This window comes from Poecilia mexicana, unplaced genomic scaffold (genome assembly GCF_051168715.1).
Source record: "Poecilia mexicana isolate PSO_F unplaced genomic scaffold, ASM5116871v1 scaffold_23, whole genome shotgun sequence".
Taxonomy (NCBI): Eukaryota; Metazoa; Chordata; class Actinopteri; order Cyprinodontiformes; family Poeciliidae; genus Poecilia; species Poecilia mexicana.
The window spans coordinates 12,550,303-12,577,702 of NW_028263392.1; the positions used below are offsets into that span (position 1 = coordinate 12,550,303).

General features: G+C 37.5%; 2 protein-coding genes across 4 annotated transcripts in view; both read right to left on the reverse strand.

The window, feature by feature from the left end:
• The window catches only part of LOC106926112 (G1/S-specific cyclin-D2), a 60,742-nt gene extending 38,057 nt beyond the window's left edge, over window positions 1-22,685 (reverse strand). Inside the window, exons 1-2 of one of the 2 annotated variants that reach the window (XM_088003576.1) lie at window positions 22,593-22,685; window positions 6,335-6,421 (exon numbers count right to left, since the gene is read on the reverse strand). In XM_088003576.1, coding sequence (XP_087859702.1) covers window positions 6,335-6,361 — 27 coding nt within the window. In that variant the 5' untranslated portion in view covers window positions 6,362-6,421; window positions 22,593-22,685. The remainder of the gene's footprint in view (window positions 1-6,334; window positions 6,422-22,592) is intronic. The other variant, XM_015000784.2, reaches the window with a different exon arrangement.
• A 639-nt stretch (window positions 22,686-23,324) lies between these two features.
• The window catches only part of rassf3 (Ras association domain family member 3), a 53,366-nt gene continuing 49,290 nt past the window's right edge, over window positions 23,325-27,400 (reverse strand). For both annotated transcript variants that reach the window (XM_015000791.2, XM_088003005.1), the window contains 2 exons: window positions 27,076-27,191; window positions 23,325-26,229 (listed from right to left, as the gene is read on the reverse strand). In XM_015000791.2, the coding sequence (XP_014856277.2) occupies window positions 26,080-26,229; window positions 27,076-27,191 (266 nt within the window). In that variant the 3' untranslated portion in view covers window positions 23,325-26,079. The remainder of the gene's footprint in view (window positions 26,230-27,075; window positions 27,192-27,400) is intronic.

Consider the following 27,400-nt stretch of genomic DNA (forward strand, 5'->3'; position numbering starts at 1 on the left):
CCATGCAGGACTAGGCTAAAAAACAACAAAGAGAAGACGTAATTGTCGTAGCTCAACAATTTGGGAAGAATTTCAATGCTTGAAGTTATGACTTTCAGACTGATAATCCCAGATATTTGCCAAGGAGCCTACAAGTCTTGGGCCCTGGCCACACAAAGACAAACAAAGTAAATTCTTGTAAATGACTAAGAAGAAATATGCGTCCACCCAACAGGACGAAGCACCACTGAAAGCGCTGCAGTAGGTCTGCCGGACCAATGGGTGGCACTGAAAACAGGGGACACCAATGAATGGCGCAAGTGTTTGACATTAGCTGCATTTACATCAACCATTAAATTGTATAAATTATGAAATAAATTCACGTAATGGAAACACGCCAGTTTTGAAAGAGAAAAAGAAAAAAAAACTCAAGTTTTTGCACTAGGATGAGGAGATTTTTCAGCCGTATCAAGATTTGTGTATTTCGCACTTTTTTTTATTTTTCTTTTTTTACTTTTTTTGCAACAAGCCAGTTTGCTGACAGCAGCAACACACAGCAGGTCTCACAGCGTCAGAAGTTGAGTTGTAGAATCCATCACTCTTCTGTAAAATCGCCATCTACAATTTCCAAAAAGCGCTGCATAAATACGCAGCTGCTCCCAACTACAAGGAGCTCACTGCTCCAACGACTGAAGAAGACGGTGACATCGCCTCTGATGATGAGCGTTAACGCCATGGCCAAAATATAAATATCTTATGTAAGAGTTTACATCCCTCACCGCCATAATTTTTAAAGACTTATCACACAGACAAGCTTCTCATGTGTGAAATTAATTGCATTTCTTATTTAATTGAAACACCGTAACTACAAAATTGTGTTGTTCCAACATTAGTAAAATATTGAAAGTGTTTTGAACACATTTGTAATAGAAATCCAGGTATGATGTTAAATAATCACGTTTGGCCGTCAGCAGAAATATAAAAATGAGCACCAGGATGAACAAGAAGACCTGTGGATCAGTGGCTTTAATGTCCTTTGGAGAGAGGAAACTGAAATAAGATGTTTGGTCATAAAGCCAAGCGCCATGTTTGCAGAAAACTATACCCAATAAAAACAGTTTAGATCAGTGTTTCTCAACCCTGGTCCTCACCGCCCCCCTGTCCCGCATGTTTTAGGTATTTCCCCTCTGCCACACACCTGAATTGTATCTCTGGGTGATTAAAGTACTTCATGGTCATGCAACCATTTGAATCAGCTGTTCTGGAATAGAGGCACGTCTAAAACATGCAGAGCAGGGGGGCGGTGAGGACCAGGGTTGAGAAACACTGGTTTAGATGGTGATGGAAGGATGATGAGGTGATAAAAGTCCAATATATGCTCTTCTGTCGTATTAAAGACACTCAAAAAGCTGACCATTACGACCTCACATGAGGCTGTGTAATGGAAAATGTTTTGATGTGCTCCTCACCCCTTTTGTGCTTTAGATTGTGCCTGATGATGAGATCATGTGTCTGAATGATCTCATCATGAGACTGGTCGAGCTGCTCTCCTATAGACGTCTACAGTGCCGTTTAACAGCAGGAAACGTCGTTGATCCTAAAGACTAAGTGTTACTCCCCCAACCCAGGACCTATCTGCCCTCTTAGCATGAAAGAACAACCTCCTTTCCTTAACAACAGACAAATGGCCAGACCATTTGTGTTGGGCTCCACAGAACCCCTGATACATATCAATCAGGGATTCACACCCATTGTCCAATCAAGTCTCTCTTCTCTGACCAGAACCTATAACAGGAAGATCCACTGTTGGTCAGACTGACAGACTCCTTTGACTCTGTATTTCTGTTCTCACCTTGCAGGTTTTAATAAATTTCTTATTTCTTCTCATCCAGACTCTTGCTAAAGTAATTTTTTCCACAACAGCTGAAAGCTTTTTATTATCCTAGAGTTTTTACACCACGTACAAATGCAAAATTTATAATTATGAAGGTGTTTTATGAACGCTTATTGGAACGCTCGTCAGAAAATGCTCCTTAGAGCAATGGCCTTTAAACTGGAAAAGATTTTGAAACAAATGTATGTTTATTCTTTTTAATATATGTTGATAACCTTGAATTATACTGTCTCCTTTAAAACATAACAACAATCAAATGCAACATGGCGGCTTTCCTGAATTCCTCTGGAGGGCTTAAGAGCTCTGAGGCAACACAACCATACAGAGTGATACGCTGAACAATCAGAGAGCCAAATCTGAGCCAAAAGACTGATCTGATCCGCTTGTTTTAAAATTTAGATCCAATATTTTGTTTATTTTATTGACTCTTTAAGTTCCATCAAGTTTTGTTGTTTGCACCTACTGCCGAGACCAGAACCAGACTAATACAGCAAAGTCAGTTTTGTGCGTATTTACCAATGTGATACTGAACTATAAGAAAACATATAAGTGAAATTAATTGATCTTTTATTGCATTAGTGACTAAACACTACGAAAACACAAAATGTTACCAAGTATTCTTGGTTTAGGTTTTTATCTTAGTACACAAGTAGACAAAACTAACTTCAAAGTAACTTTTCAGAAAGATATAGGAGCTTGTTGTAAGTAAATCATTTCTTAATACTGATGAAAAGCACTGGTTCCATTGGCAGATTATTTCACTAATAACATGTGAAAATGTCTTGTTAGTCTGCCAATGGAAGTAGCACTTTTTCATAAATATTAAGAAATTATTCACTTAAAACAAGCTCCTATATCTTGCTTATAGGTTACTTTTAAGTTATTTTGTCTTATTTCAAGTGTACTAAGATATTTTCACCAGAAACTAAACCAAAAATACTTGGTAAGATTTTGTGTTTTTGCAGTGTGATCACTCAATTTTTAACTGAAGTGTTCATATTGTGATTCTGAAATTATTTTAATTTTATATTCAATTAACACCTTTCAGTCATGTACATGTGGAGTTTCTATTCTCTACATCTGCTGAATCTTGTGTTTATTTGTAAATTTTAGTGAGATATCATTCTGTTTACCTCCTTATATCAGAGTTCTAGTTTTGGAGGATTAACGAACAAAGATTTAGGACTTTTTAAGGACCATTATGAATAAACTGTAAGACCTGTATCACGACAAAAATTGCACATTTGTGATGCTCTCTACAGCTTTACCCCCATAGTGCTAAGCTTTTCTGCACAAAACGCACTTAGCCTTATAAGAGACCTCGCTAGATAGCACGGCTATGTTAGCGGTAGCATCAACTGCCTCAAGTCACATACAACAATGACCTTAAAAATAAATCTACAACAGAATACCCGAGAAAGAAAATAATCCATGTGTTGCATTGGTCCAGTCAAAGTTCACACCTCATCTTGATTTTGTGTCGAAACAAATACCCTCAAACCACAATGAACAAAAACAACAGTGGACTAAAGCTCCTCCACAGCGATGTGAGAGGCCAATAAAGTCATACAGAAAACAACGACAGAGAGTTTGTGCTGCTGAAAGACATTTCTGCGACACATTGTGGACCTTTAAAACTCATCTTTTGGCCAAAACCTATGAGACCTTTAGCTGCCCAGGTTCTCCTGGGTGCAGATCGATTCGCACTGGAGGACGTCTCTCTTATTTCTGACGTTGTCCTCACATGGAAACAGAAAACCACAACAGGCTCTTGCAAGTTATCTGCTGCATGAAGACCAAAACCTCAGACTCTTATGATGCACTTTGTATTGTTAAACAGAGCTTTAAACACAACCTGATTCTATTTAAAGTGGAAAAAATAAGACATTCTGAAATATCGTGTTTTTCCTTTACATATTTGGACATCTAATAGAAATTTGTCTAAAGCTCATATATATAGCTTGGAACGTATGAGTCTGGTAAAGGATTTAAGGAGGTCTTAAATAATTTAGAGAGAAGCCAATCCACTGCACAGAAAATAAAAATAAGTTGTACATTTTAAGAAATAGCCAAGACTCCCAGGTGTGGCCATCCAAGTAACTTTACCCTGAGAGCAGCAGCTAAATGAAGCCTTCAGAAAGCCTAAAATATCTTAATGAGACCTAAACTCTTGTGAATGTCTACAATTATGAAGAGACTGCACAGGTTTAACTTTCATTGGAATGTATAAAGAAGTAAAATTTGCTATTTAGAATAAACAAGAATCCAGAATAAAGTTTGTCTGAGAGATATTGTGGACACAAATTATGATTTTTGAAACGATATTCTTTGGACAGATGAGTCTAAAATGTAATTGTGGAGCCCCCTTATTCACAAGTTGAGGCCAAATGTTTGTTCTTACATTTTGGGCTAATGCTAATGGGTCAGTTTTGACACAAATGAGAGTCTGAGTAATTAATTTTTTTAGTATTGATTATATCAAAATATTGATTATTTTAATAACCAGTTAAAATACAGTTTAATGTCTTGAGTTAAACAAAGTACATTTTTTATATTTACTTGTTTTTACATCGGAGATCATTTCAAGGTGACTTGTGCTTCCTTGAACAGATTAGGATTGGTTTATGGTCTATACAAAACGTGTATTACATATTTTGCCATTCTCAGATAATGAAATTTCACTTTGCTTAATTCTGCTTGTTTCAAACTCCTTTCAGAACGAGCTGTTTTGGGGGACTTTAAATTAAAAAACTGCTGCTCATAAACTCCCATTTCCTGAAGTATATCTTTTTAGAACACGAGTAAGACGCAAAAGCAGAAGAAGAGAAGAAGAAGAAGAAGAAGAAGAAGAAGAAGAAGAGTGTCCTGCGCAATAAACAAGAATGCAGCAACTGGTTTCTGGACGGTGAGCCAACAACAAAACACTCGTCTTTTCTCATTATGTAGCAGCAAAACCAGCTTACCGAACGTGCTGGAGTTCCACTTGGGTTGCTAGGTAACAGGACTGTGCTCGACTAGGGTTGCTAGGAAACAGGCACAGCCTGCAGATTCCGACTTAATATTTGGAAGGTTTTTGAAACTGCTTGTTTTATAGGCACAAAACAAACATTAACATTACCAAAAGAAACAGCTGGATGTTTAAGCGCTTGGACTTTTTGGAAGCAGTTGAGACCTAAATGGAAGTGTAAAAATGTTCAAAATGTGAACTCTGTAAGTCTAAAATTAAACAAAAATATTTCTCAGTAAAGAATTTTAACATCAAACTTAAATGTACATTTAAGTTGTACATTTAAGATTTATTCTACTTAAATGTACATTGCATGTACATTTAAGTAGAATAAATCCGTGGCTCTTTACCTTCAAATAATCTTTTTGCCTCATCATGACATCAATCACAACACCACCTACACAAAGTTACTGCAGTACATAACTTCACGACTCAGTGCAGGACCTGACAGAGAACTGAGAGCGAAAGCTTTCAAAGACTCATTCCTCCAATGGAGTGGCTCGTCTGACGTGTTTCTCTTTTTTTTTTTTTTCTGTTTCTTGCTCAGTCAGTCGTTTCTACCCACAGATGCTGAGTTGCATCTTGGGCCCGACAGGAACTCTGATGTTCTCACCACCTACAGAATCGACGTTTGACAACCATGAGACATTTCACAACTGACGTTGACTTCTCTGTCGCTCATGTGGGTAAACAGCAATGGACAACAGACGGGCGGGCGGGCACGTGCCAGCATGCAGAGCGCTGCACCCTCTTCTCACAAAGCCAGAACGCATGCTTTCCCACACTGGCTGCAACAACAATGAAGGGAAAAAAGACGTTCTGGCTATGTAATCAGAAGATCAGCGGACTCTGTTTTGTGTACAATCTTTGCATAGCAGGAAACATGGTGGCATGACTGAGCAAGCTCTATAAAAGATAACGACTGCGCTTTATTAGAGCGGGCGTATCAAACAGCCCTGCCATGACTCGTATGATGTGTGAGGGTCTGGCCATGGGGTATTACAGACCCACTGAAACCAATTAGGTTTATCTTTGCCATTTTTCTAATGAAACTGCTTTTTTTATTGCCTTTTATATGCAAATACTTACAAAATTATTCAGTTCTCTTGAGCTTTTTCGCTACTTGCTATGCAAAAACAGAACATTTCCATGCAATTTATTTGGATTATACGAGATAAACCAACACAAAGTAGTGCAAGAATTTGAGGTGGAAGTAAGCAGATAGGGTCTGTGTTTGTATTCACCTCCTTTTAATCTCAGTTTTTCAGTATCTTATCTTCCTGTAATTAATTAAACATGGTTTAAGTCAAGAAATATTCTGCTTACGGATGTGCCAACAGCTATTTATTATCCATTAAATCCATAAACATTGTTTCAACGGCCCATTGTCCTCATGTCATAGATGCAGGCCTTCTTCAACACTGCTGAAGTAAAAAAATATGACGTTAGCAAACCTTGATGGTACGCTGAAGAGTTAACATCCATCTGATTCAGGCTTGTTGGATGCATTCAGGGATGATGGTCCGGTAGACTCGATTCAACTGGGGACCAAATTACAACATTGTTACATTTTCAGCTGCTGTGGATCGCGTTCACATTGCACTGAGTCAAACAAACCAAACCAAGGGCTGGACAAGAAATCAACAACAATATGTACCGTGACAGAATATAGGGTTAAGAACGTAGAATATTCAATAATTTCACTGAACTCAAATCCAGAACCACACAGCATTCTGGGGGATGTAGGCAGAGGAAAGGCTGCTCAACCTTTCACAGAAAGCTAAGCAGAGTAGGTGGCATCAACTGTAACTCACTCACTCTTCGGTTACCTAGCAACTCACTCACTGATTGGTTACCTAGCAACAACCTGTTGAGTAACTTGCGCACCAGCAGTTTAAGGTTTCATCCCTGTGACTTGCAACTGCTTAAAAATAAAAAATTAAGTGCATGGAGTGGAAAGTGTAGATGAAAAAGGGAAGCTCATGTCTCCAGTTTGTATTATTTTAGATATTTAAAAGAGGTAACTAATAGATAGTTATCGATATAAACTAAATGAAACGCTTATATCGTGACACGTTTTTCAGCAATATTGTCCAGTTAAAGCCAAACCCCTGAAAAACCTGTTACCCTCCTCGCCTGTGGTGGCACTGTACTAAGAACAACCGAAGGAAACAAAATCTCTGAAGAAGGCAACTTCATTCTTCACAGAACGTAAACAAAAATGGAGTAGCGTCAGATCTTAGCGGTTGTATAGTTTGTTTTTTGTCTTGGGGGGGAAAAGAATAAGAGTAATGTCTCCCGCTAGAGCTAGACATGCATGTTTGTTTTGGTTGTATTTACTCAGAATGCCCGGTGCCATAGTTCAGTCCCTGCTTTGGGAGCAGTCTCCGGTCTGCTTGGCAATCACTTATGCATTTGAACCACAATAGAGTTCACTTTAATTGAACCGAGACCTAGGTTATTAGGAGGACTAGAGTTCCCCTTTTTTGGTCTGCATCAGTGTTTGATTACACATTCACACCTCCTCAAATGAATCAGACTAACTGGAGTTAGATTAAAGCAGACTAAGCGGAGCTGGAGTTAAAGATGTTACATTAGACGAAACAAGGGGAGAGGTTTACCTTTCAAGTGGAAGTTGACCCTAAACATATAACCACACACAATTGTCAAAAAGTTCAATGGTGTCATTGTCAACAAGATCTGAACCAGCTTCAGCTTCATACGCTCATCAATCCCACTTATGCCAAGACTTTCAGGATCACACCTTGGAGCAAAACTGCATTGCAAGCTGAGAAATCGCACACTGGTTTCAGCATGACAAAGAGTCGCTGGCGGTTGCTCCTCTGCAGCCCCAGAGGAGTAGTCGCTCAGCCCCGCAGTAATGGAACATTGTGTGGGCCGAGAAGTTCATTGAAGTTGGCTCTCACAGGCCTTCCACATGAAAACGCTTTTGCAATGTCATATCACGGAGAATAGCGCAGTTATCCGGACGAGTTGAACGGCGGATTGTGCATCGGATCAAACGGGCTAGCCTGGGGCGCACAATATCAGATTTCATCTGGGGTTGAGGGCCTTCATTCATTTTCTGACATTTACAGTTGGACCGGTGGACCCCTCTTCGAGGCCTCTTGGCTCTGGGTCTGCACTGAGGCCCTGTCAGCCACTCTGGAAAAACCCGCTGCATCTGACTTGCATTGCCTGGCTCCACTTGTGTGTTCTGTTTGGCCCGTGCTGCTGGAGGAGGAGAGCGGGCCAATTACCAGTCGCCGCTGCGAGACCAATATGATGTCATCCTCCCGCTACGCTATAACAGGCTGCAGATGAGAGAGGCTGGGCCCCCTCAGCAGCCCCTTTCACTTAACACAAAGCAGAAGGGCTTTAAGAAATTAATCTTAAAGACTTGGGAACTTTTCTCTTCATCTAATCTCACTATTATCATTTAAAAATATTAGGTGTGCATCACTTTGCAGTTGTTAATACATGCCAGAACCTTGCATGAATACCTCAGATAAGACCTCATGGGAAAACTTTGAGCATGTTTTTCTATTTGAAGCTCCCTGCACTTGAAAGATGTGCAACCAACAACCTCAAAAAAAGTCACCTATATGACCCGGTTTGAGCTTTGATTTGCAGCAATGCTTCCTCTTTCCCTGGAAAGTGAACTGCACTCTCACACATCAAAGGTAAGAGTTTAAGAGCAACGTTGAGAGGATACTCAAATGCTCGAAGATGCAGGAACATGCTCACAAAACTCAAGAGACTACTTAAGCGGTATCCCAGAAGGCCTTGCATTTCCTGGGAAGTCATGAAGCCACATCAGACGATGAGAAGGGGCCTGTGGGCTGCAGCAGATCTCCTCTCATTTCCCCACATACTCCATTTCCAACGCCCCACAACCGCACACTACATATAGACTCCGAGAATAATATATAGCCACGGCTGCAGCACAGAGAATAAACAGCTTTGATTGTTTTGGGTGTGATTTAATCTCAGTTTGAAAAAGGAAGCCTTTTTCAGACTCTGTAAAAACTGTCAGCTGTCATTCCTATGCTAAGACAGGTATTGTTTCGCAGGCAAAAGGAAAGCTTTAGGGCATGTCTGAAACGGTTCAACAACAGGAATAAACACTCCTTTGCATTTAGACTGAAAACTTCCTGTTTAGCAGGATTGTTTTTCTTGGTAAATTTGATGGAAGTTGGTTTTCATCCAAACTTTTGGTGTCAAACATGTTTCTATGAACGTCAACTCGGTACTCCAACCTGTTTAGGAGGATAGGAGGATTTATTACCTAATCATGTTGTTTCACTTGTAATAAGACATTTTCCCCATGCTACAAGTGAAATAATCACACAGTGGAACTTTCATTTATATTATGGAATTACTGACCCTAACCCTAACCTTATAAGCTCTTAAGTCTTGCTGAAAAGTTAGTTGTAAGTTAGTCAAGTGTATTAAGATATTTGCACAAGAAATTAGACCAAATATACTTGGTAAGATCTTATGTTTTTGCATTGAGAATGTCAATATCCACAGTAAAACAAGCCCTGTACTGACATTGTCTGAAAGGCTGCTCAGCAAGAAAGAAGCCATTTATCCAAAAGCAACACAAAATATCCAGATTACAGTTGCTAAACACACTCAGGAAGTGACCACTGTTCAATTTGGTGGATATATTTGTGTGGTACAGAGTTGGGAGTATTAGGTTTAGCTGGTGTTTTTACTGCAGGAGGGACTCTTGGGCACTTCATAAAACATATGGCAACATGACAAAAGAACATTACTGAAGCAACGTCTCAAGATGTCAACCAGGAAGTTAAAGATTGGGACTAAATGGATGAAGATCCTCAAGAGCCAATGTAAAACCAAGTGTTTAAAACACAAAACATTTTAAAAATGGATAATAATTCACAGTTCTGCATAATTTTGAGGATGAAATCTCCGTTTCATCAATCAATGACCTTGACGTACGTCAGCTGGTAATCTGTGTTTGGTAGCAAAGTGGAAATTAAACTTTAGTTGAAAGAGGATCAAAGAACACAGCAGAAGATTTTAAGATGGCAACTTTCCAAGTCTGAAAAAACTTTAACCACAACATCCACATTTTACATCTCTACCCTTAAGCCTAGTTACACAATAAACATATTTTCTTTCGTTTTTACAAGTACCGTTGGTGTGTTTTTCTCACATGGTTTTCTAATCTTGAATGCAGCTCTACCTACACATAAATATGGTTTTAACCAGAAACTAAATAAGTATCTTTGATTCACACGTCCACAAACCATAAATTTTTGGGGCCCACGCCTAGTAACATGTCATTCTTTCATTCCTGCTGCAGGGAAATCTGTGCAGGTTCAGACCAAACTCACTCCCACACAGTTTAATGCAAGTAGCGAAATGGACAACCCAACTGCCATGTGCAATCATGAGAAAGGAAGCATGCAGCGCTGTTATCCCGAGTCCCATCGTCCCCTTTCATGTCTGCAGACTCCTCCGTGTAAGACCTCTTCTTTGTCAATGTGTCTTTAGGTCTGTGTCACAGAGACTGTGAGAGCCATGCATTCCTTTGCCATCCAACCTCTGTCCGGCCTGGACTTTCCCACAGAACTCTAAACCCTGTGAATGAGAGTAAGCCTTTGTTTCTGGCATTTTTCATCCCTATCCCAGCAACTTCCACATATTGGAATGCACCAGGAATGCCAGCACCAGCTACCTGGCATTAGAGAGTCTTTGTGCGGAAATAGGAGAGGCTAGGTCAAAGAGGTCCGACAAAGGATGGCTCGGCTTCTCAAGGTGGCCGGCGCAAATAAAAGAGTGATTAAACAGCAAAGCAGGGGTCAAGCATTACGAGGTTCACCAAGGAAGACCTCGAAAGCACAATGACAGTGTTCACATCTTGGAGAGTTTTGCTATGACTTCTTCATGTTTACTGTAGAAATTATTAACTGGAGCAGTGGTGTAGCAACTGATTGGCATGCATACACAAGCTGAAGCATTTAACCGGCTGCTTTGAGGTTATCATTGGCTGAAGGCTGACACGGTGAGGTATTGGTTACCCTCGAGGTGCAATTCCAGTCATTCCTGTCGACTGAGAGACAACCAGCACTGGAGTTTAATTTAAAGGAAGGCGATACAGATTTACTAACCAGATAGTTGGACATGATTAAAGTGATGGCTCTCTTGGTGTCTTCATTTATGGTCCTGGAGACGTTTACCACCTGAAGATAACTCCAATCTCAAATATACCAATGTGGTTTGTGCAAAACGCTACTTTGCAAAGCTTTAAATTTCATCCAATTACTATTAGTTGGTGAGTATTAACCTAAAGACATACATCACATTGGAAAGTTAATTTTAGTAATTCAATTGAAATCAAACTCAGTTACTCTACACTCATTTCACCAAGTGTTATGAAAACCCAAAAATGTAATTTAAAAAAATCCATATTACATAAAACACATATATTTTTTTTAAAATCTAATATTGCACATTTTTAAAAAGTCACTATTAAAGTAATTGGCTGTTCAAAGTTCTGCACATTAATGGAAAGTTAAGTAGAAGGAAAAAATGTAGCAGAAAATGTTGCAAACATTGTGAACAAATAATTAAGTGGAGATTCACAAGGTGAAATAAAAGCTTAAAGACTCACCATGTTCAGATATATCATGAACATGGTCTGCAAAACAACTAGTCAGAATAATCAGGATTAATCGATTATTGAAATAATCATAAACTAATTTAATAATCAATTAATCAATTACACACTCAAAAAAGCCAACATAGTGAGAACAGTAACTAAGCCCAAACCGTGCAAAAATATATACATTTTACATTTAAGATAAAAGCAGCTTTGTCTGTAAATATGTTTTACCTGAAACTCCTCAAGTGACATTTTAGGTTCACCAGGTTCAAATTCACTAAAGGAATGCTGTTAGACAATACAACGTTCTCTTATTTAAACAGAAATTGAATTATTTGCTTCTCTGACTGCATTCCTAATATTGTATAAAAAAGGCTTATGTGGTAAATAAAAAATAAGCAGAATGTTCCAATATTTTTATTTAATTAATCGTCAGAATAATCGATAGAATAGATCCTGAACTATTTCTTTAAGGGTGTTTTCCGTCCAGTAGATTCTGTTTGACTGGAGACCAAAATTGCTAAATTTGTTACATGTTCAGCTAATTGGTTTGCTTTCACACTACACTGTGTAAAATGACCCAAACTAAATGAAAAACTTGTTCCCCTCCTCGCTTGTGGTGGCGCTGCACCAAGAACCACTGAAGAAGACACGAGTACGACTTCCTTCTTTGTAAAATATACACAAAAATGGAGTAGCATCAGATTTTAGCGGTTGTAGGATTTCTTGTCTTTGGTAAAACACGACAAGGTATTTCTCCAGCTGTAGCGCTTGACTCCTGCATATGTTTTGATTGTATTTACCCAGAATGCCCTGTCCTATAGTCCACTTCCTGCTTGCCATTCACATATGCATTCAAACTGCGCCAGAGTTCGCTTCAACCAAACTGAGAACGAGGTTTCTAAGTGGACCGGTTTGCTTTTACAAATAGACATTTGCAAACAAAACGAACCGGACTTTCTAGACAAGCAAACCAGAGTTTGATTAAAGCAGGCTAAACAGGGTTGGTGTTACTGCACCCTAAGACACCACTCAATGTTTTTTCAACTCTTTTATTGTTGCCCAAAAGACAAACATTCAGACAAACAAGAGTCCGACAGTAAAGCTAATTCAAGTGCAACATGAGCGGCTGATCTTCCCTGGATCCTGAGCCTGAAGATAAGGAGACCAGATAAGGTGATAACTGGAGGGACTCATGAAGGCAAGGGTGGGGCTTAGGGTGGGGGTTATCAAAGGGCCCTGCAGTTGCCTCCTGCAAGGACAACATCTGTAGCTCTGCACTGCTGGAAGTCTACTTTACAACAATATAAATATCCAGAGTAATAACTGAGACCGAATATGTATCATTAGCCACTAAACAGCAGTATCGCTTGCCATTTTGAGTCAGATGAAAGCGGCTTAATCCCAACCTCGGTTCAGCTCCAAACCAGATCTGAATCCACTCTGCCGGGTTCCTAGAAAACTCAGCAGATGTTCTGTTTATTACTCTGAGACTGCCAAGAATCTCTGGGAGGACGAGCGAACACGGGAAGACCAGACTCCCCTTTCTCCCTCCTGAGAGGACATTTTATTCGCTCATGGAAAAGACGAAACATCTTACTTGACATGAAATCACTTTCGGCAAACTTTCCAAAATAACTTCCGGTTTTTTTTATCTGGATTTCTTTGCACAGAGGAGAACTCGGTTTTCAGCTTTCTCTTGCATGCTTTATCTGATTTACCAATTTTGTTTTATATGAGGGGAAAAATCTAAGTCATGCAGCAGAGATTTCCCTTCAGTTCTTGTTTGGTATTTACCAAAGCAGACTTCACCATGGTCACCGGCCCTGCATGTTGAGCAAAAAGGGAATCGTTTCCTATTTGCTTCATTATGTAACCAAAGAAAAGCTGCACAACCAGCCTCACCACCTCTTAAACATCCAGAGGTTTGCTATAAAGTAATCTCTAAAGGATCAGAAGAGTTTGGATGGGGCTTGTTAAAGGGTCTCTGTCTGCACAATCTGGGTGAAACGTTCATCTCTTTAGTTCTAGTGCAAAAATAGCTGCTTTTCACAATCAACTGAGAGCAGAAAATGAGAAGTGAGAGAGACAGAGTGGAAATGTTTACTTCTTTATTCTGTGAGAATGCGATAATGAAGAAGTTATGAATGAAGAACACGTTGCATTGTTTTAGTCCAAATTAGACAGACTAAGTTCTGGTTTTTATTTGTCGAATGCAGTTTGAACGGGGAAAAGCGTGTTTCACTGTAAGTTGGAATGTGATTGTAAGGGAGAATTAGCGTGTAAACTGCAGCTCCGTTAACACGTGGAGTCCCTCATGACAGAGCCGTGACGCTTTCTTAAAGGTACAATGACGCAATTTTCCAAACTCAAACTCAGAGTCAAAAGCCTGAACTGAGAATGAAAACAAACATTCACTCTGAGAAACTATAGGGGAGGGATGGATGGATGGATGAGCAGAAGGATGGATGTAACTTTTAGGTACATCTTTTCAGACTGCGTTTTTAATCAGTTTGTCTCCTTTAAAACCTATTTTCCTTCGTTGCCATGGAAACGACAAATATTTCTCTACAGACTGCGTTTCCATCTGCAAGATGAACAAGCCATCTCCCCATCTATGAGCAGCAGTGAGGAATACTGTTCATATTTTGATGTTTGTCTTCTCTACTTTCACTTTCTGGTGTAAAAGAATAAATTTTAAGTTTTTATTGGCGGCTCCAGTTCATCAGCAGGAACCGTTACAATGGAGACACTCTTACTTTTTATTCTGTTAAATTACTTTATTCAGCTTTATAAAGTTTGCTTGTTACATTTTACTGAACCGTGTTTTATTGTTTCTGGTTTGTTTTATTTTTCAGAACTTTGCTCCTACTTTATTGGTTTTAAGCTTCATATTAAAAATAAATGCCACTGAACACTGATCCTAAAACTTTAACACATATCCTTAAAGCTGTTTGTTGTGGTTCCATCTTTGTGTTTAATGTTTAAACCTTTTCCAAAAAAATATAAAAGACTTTATAACATGTAGTAGGAATGAAAACCAGCTATTTTTGAATTGTTTCAGGCCTAAAACAGTATAATTTTCCAAATATAAAACACTAATCTGGGCAGTTTTAAGCATTTTTCCATCTCTACAAGTTGTTCAGTTCTTACTGTGCCATGTTTTCATTTACTTCAATATGATTTTCTATTATTTGCAAGGTAAAAATAATAAACATTGATCAATTTTCCAGGAGATTTTGCAAAAACATTGTGAAAAATTGTGAAGTATCATACCAGCTGTGCATCTGCAACACTGGAAATCAACAGAAATATCAACATTTCTGCAGCTATCAAGTCAAAAACCAAAATGCTGGAAAGGATTAAATCTGCAGGCAAGTCAAATGCATTTGAATTAGCAAAAAGTAACACCAGGGTCTCTCAAAACATTCGTTTTATACATTTACTCAACTGCTTTTCTATTAGAAATGAGATCTAAGAGCTACTCTTTCCCAAAGAACATAAAATAGTGATGACTTCTGGAGCAAGAAGTTGGAACTTGCTAAAAGATAAAGTCAGACGTAGGAGTTTATCTTGTGAAATCCTCATAAAAAGGAGAAAATGCAACAGTGCTTTCAAACAGTGAGATTCCATGGATTACATTGGATATGCTCACCTAGTAACAGGTAAACACACATCAACACTGACTCGAAAGCATAAAAAAAAATGTCCAAATTAAACAAAATCAGTCAAACGTGTTGGAGGCCTGAGGTACAGCAAACTGCAGCCTGTTTGACCTCCACTTCACATCTGTTTCACTTGTGGTTTTACTGATTTACTGTGTCAATCATTATCGCCGTCGGAGAAACAATACGGCAAAACAAAACATCATAAGGTGTCCTTGGATGACTAGCGAACACACGACCAAGATAAAGGGCATTATTGCCGATATTATGATGCACTATAAAGTGTGTGAGTAACCATACCCAGAGGCCTTTGCTCTGCCGAACAATAGACACAAAAGCCTTCTGCTTTCGCTTAAAGAGTTTATAAAGCAAAGCCTCAAGGTGTGAAGTTTACACTGTACATCTTCATTATGAGCGTTTGGGTTGATCTGGAACAGAGTTTCTCGAACGTTTTCACATAACTTGAAATTTTTCTCACAATAAAACAACTAGGGATGTGCCGATCAGGTTTTTTCCTCCCGATACCGATACCGATCACCCATGAGGGCCGATACACCGATACCGATCACCGATACCGATCACATAATTATTATTATCATAAACACTACTGGTTACATTATGTGGAAAAAGGAACCATGAATTCACCTTAATTTAGACAAAAACTTGTTTTTAATAACTTTTTCCAAGAAGAAAACTAAACAAAACAGGCATTGTGCAAATTGTACTGCTATTGATAACTATCTTTAACAGACTGATGACATATGAAGGCTCTGAAGAGGCTAAATAATACAAATAGCCAAAATAAAACCTCTCAACATTGCCAAAAAAATTCAAGTATAAAACTTAACATTCAAAGGCAAAAACAGGATCCATTACAATAAACAATCCAGAGTTACTGAATGAAAACTTCCTGATAGCATGGCGGCTAGCTGATTACTGCTAGCTCTGATTGGCTGTTTCTGACTGAGCGGAGTAATTATGCAGAACAGGGAGGAGATCGATTATTTTTTCAGAGATTATCTGTCTCATGTTAGGACAGCGAAAGTTTTAATACGTATGTAAAATTTATTTTTTTAAGTTAGATGCTGCAGCTTTAAGCAGAGGTTCGGTGTGAGAGTCACTACCAGGTGGAGCAGAAGCGAAGCTCCGTCTGTCAAATATTACTACCTGTAGCGTAGCAGCGGTTCAACAGCGAGAGCAGAACCAGCGTCTTACATCGCAGCTCGAAGACTTAAATAATTTCGCGGGTTATTTGTTTAGTTTTCTGACCGTCATGCTAATCCGGGTGAGTGTTTGTAGCTGTGCGCTGCTTTACCTGCTATCTGATCCTCCGTATGTCTTTTTTACTGCAGTGAGCCAATCTCCGTCAAGTATGGCATTGTTTTTATTCCATACTAGATTCGTCGTGTTGATGCATTTTGACCTGCTTCAATTTTCCGCCGCAACACGCAAACTTCCCCATTCACTCAATGCGTTATAGTTCCACATTGCTTAGGATTTGTTGCTGCGCGTTTGCGCAGAGTGAAAGAAAGAGGAGACCAGCTGCACAGGCAGGTTGGAAATGAGAAGCAGGTGATCGGTATCGGTAAAAGAGACAATGATCGCCGATCACCGATCATGCACTTTTTCACGAAAATCGGCCCGATTGTGATTGGTGACCGATCGATCGGCACACCTCTAAAAACAACTTCTTAGGGTACATCTGGTTCGATTGGGGACCAAAGTTGAAACATTTGTTACAATTTCAGCTGTTGTGGTTCAGTTTCTCACTGCACTGTCAAAACTAAAAGAAAAACATGTTCCCCTCCTCACCTGTGGGGGCGCTGCAGCAACGACTAGTGAAGGAAACGACACAAAGATCTTCTGCTTTCATTTAAAGAGTTAACAAAGCAAAGCCTCAAGGTGTGAAGTTTACGCTGTACGGCTTCATTATGAGCGTTTGGGTTTATCAAGAACAGAGTTTCCCAAACGTTTTCACTTAATTTGACATTTTTCCCCACAATAAAACAACATCTTAGGGTAAATTTGGTTCAATTGGGGACCAAAGTTGAAACATTTGTTGCATTTTCAAGTAGAATTAAAAAAGCTGTTCCCCTCCTCACCTTTGGGGGCGCTTCACCAAGAACCACTCAAGGAGAGGACACAAAAAACTCTGAAGAAAACTAGCACAACTTCCTTTTTCACAAAATGTAAACAAAAATGAAGTGATGTAGTTAATGTAGCCGAGATGGAAAAATAGAAGAATAAGAGGGGAATAACCCAGGCTTAAACTTGGAATTACCTAAATTATTCCTAAAAAGTTATTTGCAAGTTGTCTTATTTTAAGTGTACGAAGATGTATGCACAACAAACTAAACCAACAATAATTAAGATTTTCTGTTTTTGAAGTGATAGAGATTACAAATAATTGATTCAAAATCCAAAAAGAGGAAAAATCAACCCACTGCAGACTGAAATCCAGTCTACTTTTAAAATTATTCATACCATCTGAACTTCTTGATTAATTGTGTTGGAAAAAATCTAAATAAAGCTAATGTGCTTCCTCAATTTTCAACTTAACTCTACAAGATTCCTTTGTAACTCCAAGACACCGATAGCTAGTTAGAGGCCAATTTAGATAATCAATAAATGACGTGATGCATGTCATGAATGAACCTACACAGCAGAAAATGAAAGAGTCTCATTAGTTCCACTTTGAGGCGCTGAATTAAACATTAACAGTGCCCAACAAAAGCATTCGTTTACGGGAATTGGAGGGTTTCTCTGCATGCATGGTATCAATAGAAAGAATCAGTATTGGTGTATTTTTGTTGCTGAATGAGGCGGAGCTAATTTAAAGTATAAACAGAAGGTGAGTGATAATCAGCATTTGGAAAAGCTGGATTTTTTTTTTTTTATCATCCTGATCTAAATGTTTGCACCTGCTGGGAGTGTTTAGTGTACACAGTATGTCCATCTGATATGTTGTCATATAAATAATTAAAAAGTTTACATCCACAACTGCCACATTATGGTTCATCCAGATGAAATGCTTCCTGTTTGAAAGGAATTGCCTAAAAAAAAAAAATTTAATTGTGATGTGTAAAAGTTTAAATTCTTATTTCTTAATATTTCCCAAATTTCAAAGTTTCCTTGGATGCTTTTTCATCCATTTGACATCCCAATAATATTAATACTATTATGAATATTTAATGTAGAAAAAATATCTAATATTCTCATAGCCATTTTTAAGAAACTGGAACTCAACTGGGATTTTTTTCTTTTTAAATCCAAGGCATGAAAATTAAAGTTGTTGCCATTGACAAGCAAACACACCTTACATGAAAATTGTTTTTTGACTAAAAATCTGAAGTGTTAAAGTGGTAAGGACCTCTAAGAATGTGTTACTGATTGAATATTTGGGTATTGAAGTATTTTATAAGAAAAATAAAGAATTTTCCAGCAGTATTTGGGAAGTTGATATTTTTTCTTATTCAGTGCAAATACATAGCAGACCTTATAGATGTTTTTTTTGTGCAGGGTAATTCCAAATTATTTGTCGATTTTTTTGCGTAGGGCATTCATGAAATATTTGAAAGAAAAGATAAAATATTTGTGTACATAATTATGTCAAAGTCATGTGGCTTATAAAATCCGGAGATGATTAGCTACTGGACAGAAAGGGAAAGAAAAAGGAAAGATCCAAAGAAAACTTAAAAATGTCAAACTAAAGCTGGACGATAGGGCAGGAAAACTTATCACGATATAAGCGGTTCACATCAGTCGATGTCGATAATTATTGATTAGTATTTAATTTTAAATTTCGCCGTTTTTTATTTTTAAGCAGTTGTGAGACACGGTGGCAAAACATTAAACTGCTGCTGCGCAAGTTACTTGACAGGCTGTTGCTAGGTAACCAAAGAGTGAGTGAGTGAGTTGCTAAGTAACCGAAGAGTGAGTGAGTTAGTTGATGCCACAAACCTTTAGCTAGCTGTGAGAAGTCAGTGGCTAAATTCTTTCCTCTGCCTAAATCTCCCAGAATGCTGTGCAGTTCTGGATCGGAGTTCAGTGAATGTTCCAAATACTGAGTTTTCCATCACACATTTTATTTACCGATCTTGATCACGTGTCTATCTTAATTTACACTGTTATTGATTTATTATCCAGCACTAAAAAGATACCTCAAGAAAACTTGAAAAACTGTTGATCAAAACCACTTTTACAGACTCCATTTAACTCAGGCTTCATGAATGCAACCCTCAAAGAAATGAGGAATGACGGAAGACTTTTTCACTCTGACAGATTACAAGACAGCGCAGAAAACTGTTTGCAGCACGTCGGTCATATGCGGTGGTCGGATGGTTTCCAGACTTAGATGAACAGCGAAGATCTGAAGCCAGAAACACTTTTGAAAACAGCTGACTCAGATCAAGAAACATCTCTTGCAGGCTGAAATGAGAAGATACCTCCAATCTGAGCAACACAGCATAGAGATGACTAAGCGTGGGGCCTGCTGCCTCTGGCACTGTGCAGACATGTTCCACTCTGCAGCACACAGAAACCATTTCACACGGTCCCCAGACTCTTGGCTAAGCAAGTGGGAAACTTCAGCAGCTCTGTAGAGAGCATTTATACTCTGTGGTTGACTGTGTACACTTGCTGCCTGGTGATACATCAGCAAATGTATGAAACATTAAAGCATTTCAGAACTAATGAGTTTTTCCTCAAACAGCAGTTTACAAAAAAGGAGGAATAAAACGAACAAAAATCAGATTTTTTTGTGGATTGTTCTCAGAAAATAAATGCAACAGCAGCATAGAGAAGGAAGTGAGTCCGTTTGCTGGTATTCCCCTCAAATATCTGAGCTAAGCTTTCTCTTCAAACCCACCCCCAGTGTGAGTGTGTTCACAGTGTGTGGTCTGAAGGGAAAACTTTCCATGCTTTGAGGTATTATCGCCATCTCCTGGTCTCGGTCACAAACTGCACCCGCTGTTTACATTTCTGCTCATTTTTAGTCACAGAAATATCAAATAAAACACAACAGATGACGTTCAGATTGGAAATTAGAAATATATGTCACGACAGACGTGATCAATATCAATAGATAATAGAAAATTAAATAATTTCACTGAATTTTGATGCAGAACCGCACAGCATTCTGGGGGATGTAGGCAGAGTAAATATTTTAGTCCAGGTGTGTTCAAAGTGCGGTCCATGGGCCATTTGCAGCCCTTGGAATAATCCAACATGGCCCCCAATTGAGGTTTAATAATGGTACAAATTTGAACTACAACACAAAATATGTTTTCTTTTATGAGCCGCATATTTTCAGTAAAATATGGGTGTTTGTTTTAAGTCAACAATTCCTTAATATTGATGTAGTTGTACGTAAAATAATCTGGCATTAGAACAAGACACCTTAATGGGAATAAAAAGTTAAAACAAGCTCTTATTTTTGTCTTTTTAATGTTTCTTGTAAGTTAGCTTTGTTTTATTTCAAGTGTACTAAGATATTTGCACTAGAAAATAGTGCAAATAAAAAATTGTATTGTGTTAGGCTACAATGCAAAGTGCCTTTGTATTGTAGCCCAACACACAAACAAAGAAACACTCAAAAAGTAAAAAATAAAATAAACTTGCTTTTACTTACCTTTCAGTACTTAAATCAAGTAATGCCATTTAAACATGCAGCATTTCCAAAAACCAAAGCAGAAATCACAATAACAAAAAAATTGCAATCAAATTACCTGCCATTTTTAACTAGACAAAATATGGCCACTTAGTTCTGACAACTTGTTTGCAAAAAGTTTGGAAACCCCCGCATAACCAGATGTGGGGGTTTCCAACACATCTGGCTATGTGTTGGAATTAACAGTTGGAATTAACAGGTTGTTGCTAGGTAACCAAAGAGTGAGTTGCTAGGTAACCAAAGAGCGAGTGAGTTAGTTGAGTAACTGGTGCAGCAGCAGTTTAAAGTTTTGATCTCATGCCTTTTAACTGCTTGAACTTAAAAAAAAAACAATGGCATGACGTGAAAACTGTAGATAAAACAAGAAATGAATATCAAATAAAACAGAGATAACGCCACAAATTAAGTTTAAAATATTATTCCTAAATTCTTATGATTCTTAGAGGAATGAAGTACACTAAAACTGAAATGTGTGTTTAGAAACACACATACACACATGCAGACATGATAGAGGAGGTAGATTTCCTCTGTTTAAGGTTCAAAAGTTTAACGGCAAGAAACACGCCGACTGTTAGACTTTAATCTTGACCAAGGAGAAGACAATAAGGCTTTGTCTAAAGATCTAAAGAGGTTTCTGTCAAACAACAGAGGATAAAAGCTCCATGATGTCAGTGGGAATCAAGCTTTTAGGGCATTAAATGTTTTTAGTCAGATCTCAACTTTAACTCTAAAAGCAACTCTAAAAGTGGTCAAATAAAATGTAAGTCATGCAATATCTTGTTTTAGATGTGCATCTGTTTTTTTTTTAAAGAAGTGTTTTTCCGAAAGAGACTGCTCTAAATAAAAGTCAGATTTTCAAATTTTTAGACAGAAGAATGAAACGGCTATAATCACAGCATTGATAATGTAAATTTTTAGCTTTTCAACGGGCAGGGATGCTAAAAATGTCGTTTATTACACATTTTAAGTGCAGGATGGAAATATAAAAAGGTAGCCAAAAATCTAATCTCCATTTTGTCCGCTTTTTATGTTAAAGCTAGCGTGAGCATTAGCACAATATATTTTGTGAGATGAAGCACAAAATAATAAAAATGATCAGTTTAGGATTTTTACTATTTGGTTACAGTTTTATGTAAAAATACAACTGAACCTAAATCTCAAGTTTATTGTTTCCGTTTAAGCTAATGCTTACAGCTAACTGTACACGATAGCATTAGCAACAGATCCACTCTTGATAGGACGGAAGTAGCAAAACAATAAAAGTCTTAAGGAAAAAGAAAATTAGAGCCAAAAAAACTGACAATTTCAGAATTCTTACTTTTTTCTCATTACTTTAATCTCAAAATGTTGATATTTTTATGCTCTTAGTAATCTCAGAATTATGTCTTTAATCTTAAAATTGTCAAAATTGTTAACATTATGGCCATAATCTTCTTCCGTACATTGATTGCTAAATAAAATTACCTCTAGCACTTAAAATACTTATAAAACACAAACTAAACTCAATAAATTGACCTGATGTAATCCTGAAGTATTGTTAGGTGAAAATACTTCAACTGGTGGATTCAACCACTGCGTGTCATTTTTATTTTAGCTCACTTAAAACACTAAAACTCGGTTTAAACCAAACCAGCTAGCTTTTAGCTTAGCAAGCTATGAGGACAAATTTATGATTTAACATTTTGTAAACTTCTTCAAATTTGAGGGTTTGGAAGTGTCCAAGTTATGAACAAACGTCTTACCTTTATCTTTGGCTTTCTTTCGTCTTCTTCCGTTTCTCTGCCCCACTAAAATAACTTAATTTAATCCCATAATCACCGTTCGCCATACCTGTCAGCGGAAGTCAGCCTGCGTCACAGTAAAGTGCAAGGATTTTAATTTAAATATCCCATAAAAACATCAGCAACATCTTAACATTATGGCTTATTTTATTCTTTCATCCTAAATGTATTTCATAAAGATGGGATTTTTTTTTATCTTCAGATGAGGCTAAGCATTTAACTGTATCGCCCTCTAGTGGCTGAAGGAGTACCATGCATTTGCAGAAGTTGAAAATATTTATTTGCACTCAAATACATTCTAAATTAAGCATATAGTATTTTCAATATAACACGAACAAGTACTCCTTGATTATATATATATATATATATATATATATATATATATATATATATATATATAATGGAAAATTAAGGTTAATGGCGCATAACTGACCGCTAGATGGAGGCATAGTGCTGCAATGCATCTACTGGACTCGTACATGTACTAAAAAGGATTAGGGTTAAATTAACATTTTGTAGACTCCCTCCTTTTGAATTATGTGTTTTTAACAAATTTCACTTGTAATATGAGGAGAAAATATAACTTTGGAGGTTTGGTTTAGTGTTATCACTAATTTTTGATGCAATAGTTAGGAAATTGAGTGATAAATGGTAACAGCTTGAAAAAAATTATAAGAAACACAAAAAACCCAATAAATTTAAATTTTTTTATTCCATGCAGACTTTCACATCATTTTCAATTGAAGAATATGGAGGCAAAAAAGGGGCAAAAATACCACTTTGTCTTGACAAGAAATAGTATTTTAGAACCTATTTATCTTTCAAAACTGCTAATTAGAAAAAATTAGAAAGTAATGACCGATTTATGCATTTATTTTCCCTCTAGATCAGGGGTGTCCAAAGTCGGTCCTCGAGGACCGACTTTGGACACCCCTGATCTAGATGATGTTTTAACTGGTAAAAACAACCATTTCTCTGATTCACTTTCACAATTATTCAGTTACAGAAAAGATTCAAATTCCTAAAGCCCCTTTCTCCTTCCATAAACTAAACCCAGTGTTTGATATAAGAATAAATCAGGGTTAATTTACCCTTTAAATAAAACTCTAAATGTTATAAATCGTTCCCTGAATTGGGAAGAGGCCTCTGGTATCATTTTGCTCCTGGCAACAACACAAAAATATCTTTGGTTATAACAAAAAAGACAAAAAACAGCAGAAAGAATAAATCTATCAGATGAGCAATGCATGTTTGACACAGATTTAAGAAAATAGTTGCGGTAAATGGCCGCCAGAGGGCGTCATTGTACAGCATTCCCTGCAGCACCATCAGCGTGACGTCATTCAGCATCAGCAGAGAAAAAACATCAGCTATCATAAATCCTTATGATTGTCTTCATACTCCTTTAAAGACTGATTGTGTGTTTTTTTTTTGGTTTTTTTTTACAAATTCAAACAAAAAACTCCCAAAAGTGGATAATTCTTACAATAAAACATCTCCGTAAAACTTTTTGCACCTTCTTTTTCTTAGGATCGTTTTTCCCATCCTCACTTCCTGTTTCTCTCTGGAGTATCTCAGCTTGGAGGTCAAAGCTGGACATTTCAACTTGACATTTACCACAATCTTATGTTTTCTTCCTTGTAAACATTTCATATTTCGCTCCTACTTCCTCAAACTCACTCAGTCGACTTCCAGAAACTATTTGCATCTTTTTCCTGCACAAACTAGATTTTCCTAATATCACTGAAAAATATTTCTACTAAATCTAACTTGATAAGAATATAACATTTTCTGCTAAAATATCTTTACAATCAGTACCCCATGCTTAGATTTAGCTGTACCAGTTTGGAGGCCCATTCCTGTCAGTGCAAAGAAATAAAATGCCATATTTACTGTAAATAAAGTTTACGACTTTAAATGTTAAAATAATAAAAATGAACCTCAATTATGTCATAATTATGAGTTTCCAGCTGTAAAACTCAATATTATAACTAAAGCTCGCAATTTTTACTTTATATCCTATAATTATGTTAAAAGTGAAGATTATAATCAACACTTAACCATATTTGATGTCATAATTTTGTGACAAAACATCAAAAGTAGGAATCTGAAAGTTAAAATTAAGACTTAACCACTCACAATTTGCACAAAGCACACAATATTTTGCTTTGCAAAGGCAGCAATGTGCTTCCATATGTTTGAAGCGTCTGGTTATGGAGACCAAAATGTGCCAAAATCAATGTTATAAAAAACTGACTCAATTACATTTCATAAGGTTTCAAATATGAACCCGTAATGTATTACTAATATTTCAAAATCTAAAACTATAAGCAGTAAGTATAACAAGTCAAAGAAGTGATAAGGTTCTGAGCAAAACATACTTATATTCCATAACTTTTCAGATTGTTTTCTAAAAAAAATATGCTAAAAATAAATAGAAAAACAATGATTTCTCCTTAAACAAAATATTTAATAATCATTGATAGTGATGACTTATCTTAATATTACAGCTAACTAAATTATATACGGAAATTAATGTTTTTAAAAAGTCGTAAGACTCTAACGTCATGCCGAAATTCAAAGAAAAAGACAAAAATGACTTAAACATAATATTGTACTAAAAAAAATAAATGTGACAAAGAAATTTCAAATATTTTATATTAACATGTGGATCTTGTATTTTTTTATTTCTTTAAAAATAATAAAACATAAAAGCAATTTAAGATATTTAATATAAACCACTTTTTTAGGTAAAATAAATATATAAGTTTTTGAGTTTGGCACATCTGGGACTCCATACTTTTTGTAAAAAGCTACTTTTTCTGTAGAAATACTTCTCCATTTCCAACTACATCCCTACATCCAGTTTACCTTTCTCATTTCTCAATTTCTCAGAGTTTTTGTTTAATTACACGCATCTGATTCACTCATCAGCTAGTAAAAGCCCTGATAAACTATTCTCTGTCTGTGTCAAAAACACGTCTGTCTCCTCCTCGAAACGAAACAAAATAAGACTCGCTTTTTTAAAAAAAAAAGGAGAAAAAAAAATAAAGCTTTGCCCATATAAATTAAGAAAAAATATTTACAAACCTTTAAGACAAAGGCATTAAATTAAAAAAAAAATACAGCCTCAAGTCTTTCACTAGTTAAAATAAAGTGAAAGAAACAAAAAGGAATCAAGATAAATTATGTGACAGCAGAAGAAAAAAGAACGAGGGATGGTTGAGAGGAAATAATGTGGCACGTGAATGGATCTTTGGCGAGTGAAGGAAGTCTACAAGTTCATTCATTTTCTTATTTGTCCTTCATGTCTTTTATCCAAACCATCCCTCCGTCCAGGTGCTGCTTCCCTCCGTGTTCACAGCCGTCCCTCCACCAACACGTTCACCTCCGAGGAGATTAACAACAGAAAAACAACGTCCGTTTGGTTTGTAGGAGGGTGAATCCTCTACGAAGGCGATCCGACCGCCATCATGGCCTCCTGCAGTCTCTGGCGGCAGACCTCATAGCGGCGAATTATCGCCTCCTTCTGCTCCTGCTCTTCTTTGTCAAGTATCCGGAGAAAGTTTCGCAGCTCTGGGATGGAGAAGGCATCCCACTAGAGAGGAAAATACAGACGTTTATGTTTCTAATGCTGCAAAGACTCAAAGTGTTTCAAAGTTATTTTACGTGATGGACAACAACAAAGACGTGGAGAACTAAGAAAAAGGAAGGTTATGAAAATCTGAAAAGTGTAGCGTACACATTTTTTAAAGGTGACCTATTGTTCTTACTTGAACAGGTCAGGATAGGTCTATGGGCGATACAAAAATTTTTTTGTACATTATTCTTAGATGATGAGATTTTACTCTGCTCAGTTCTGCCGTTTTAGGGCGTCTTGTCACTTTAAATCATAATAAGCTACTTCTGGCCACGCCCCCCCAAACGCAACGTTTATACCCGCGCGTAAAACTGGCTGCAGAAAACCGTACATCTTTGAAAAGCAGAAGTAGAGCCTCCTGCACAACCAGCAATCATACAGAAAGTGGTTTCTGATAACTCTTCCAGCAGGCATTGTACAGCCACCAGGAGAAAACCAGCTGACCAAACATGCTGGAGTTCAGCTTGGCTTGCTAGGTAACGGGCTGAGCTTGCCTGGAGTTGCTAGGTAACAATTAAGTGCCCATGGAATGCGACTTAACAAATGTGAGGTTTTTGAAATGGCTTATTTTCCAGACACCAAAGAACATCAACTTTTTGCCCTCCACAAAAGCTAGAATATATATTTTTTAAGCACTGGGGTTGTTTTTAGAAGCAGTTGACACCCAAATAGAAATATAAAAAAGCCTAACAGGTCCCTTTTAAGGTTGAAATGAAAGAAAAACAGGAAAGAACACAGAAGACGACTGGGAAGAACAGGAAAACAAAGTGGGAACAGATTTGGGAAGAGTCCAGCTGGTCGCACCATAACTTCTCCGGTCTGTTGTTCTCTCAGAACGAAGCTGAGCGTGTCGAGGTCGGGTCCGGCCACCAGGCGAAGGAACAGCGGCTTCTCAACGTCCGCCAGCTTGCACACATACACTGCAACACACATCGGGGAGGTAAACATCAACACACATCCATACAGGTGCTGCGGTATAAACACACCTGGATGGGTGTGGCACTTTAACAACCACCAACTCTATGAGAAAACGGGGTCAAAGTTCAACATCCAGCTGAAATGTTGAAACCTTGAATCATTCCTGTTTGCTAATTCCTAAAACAATTGGTTAATTTCTTGGAATTCAGAA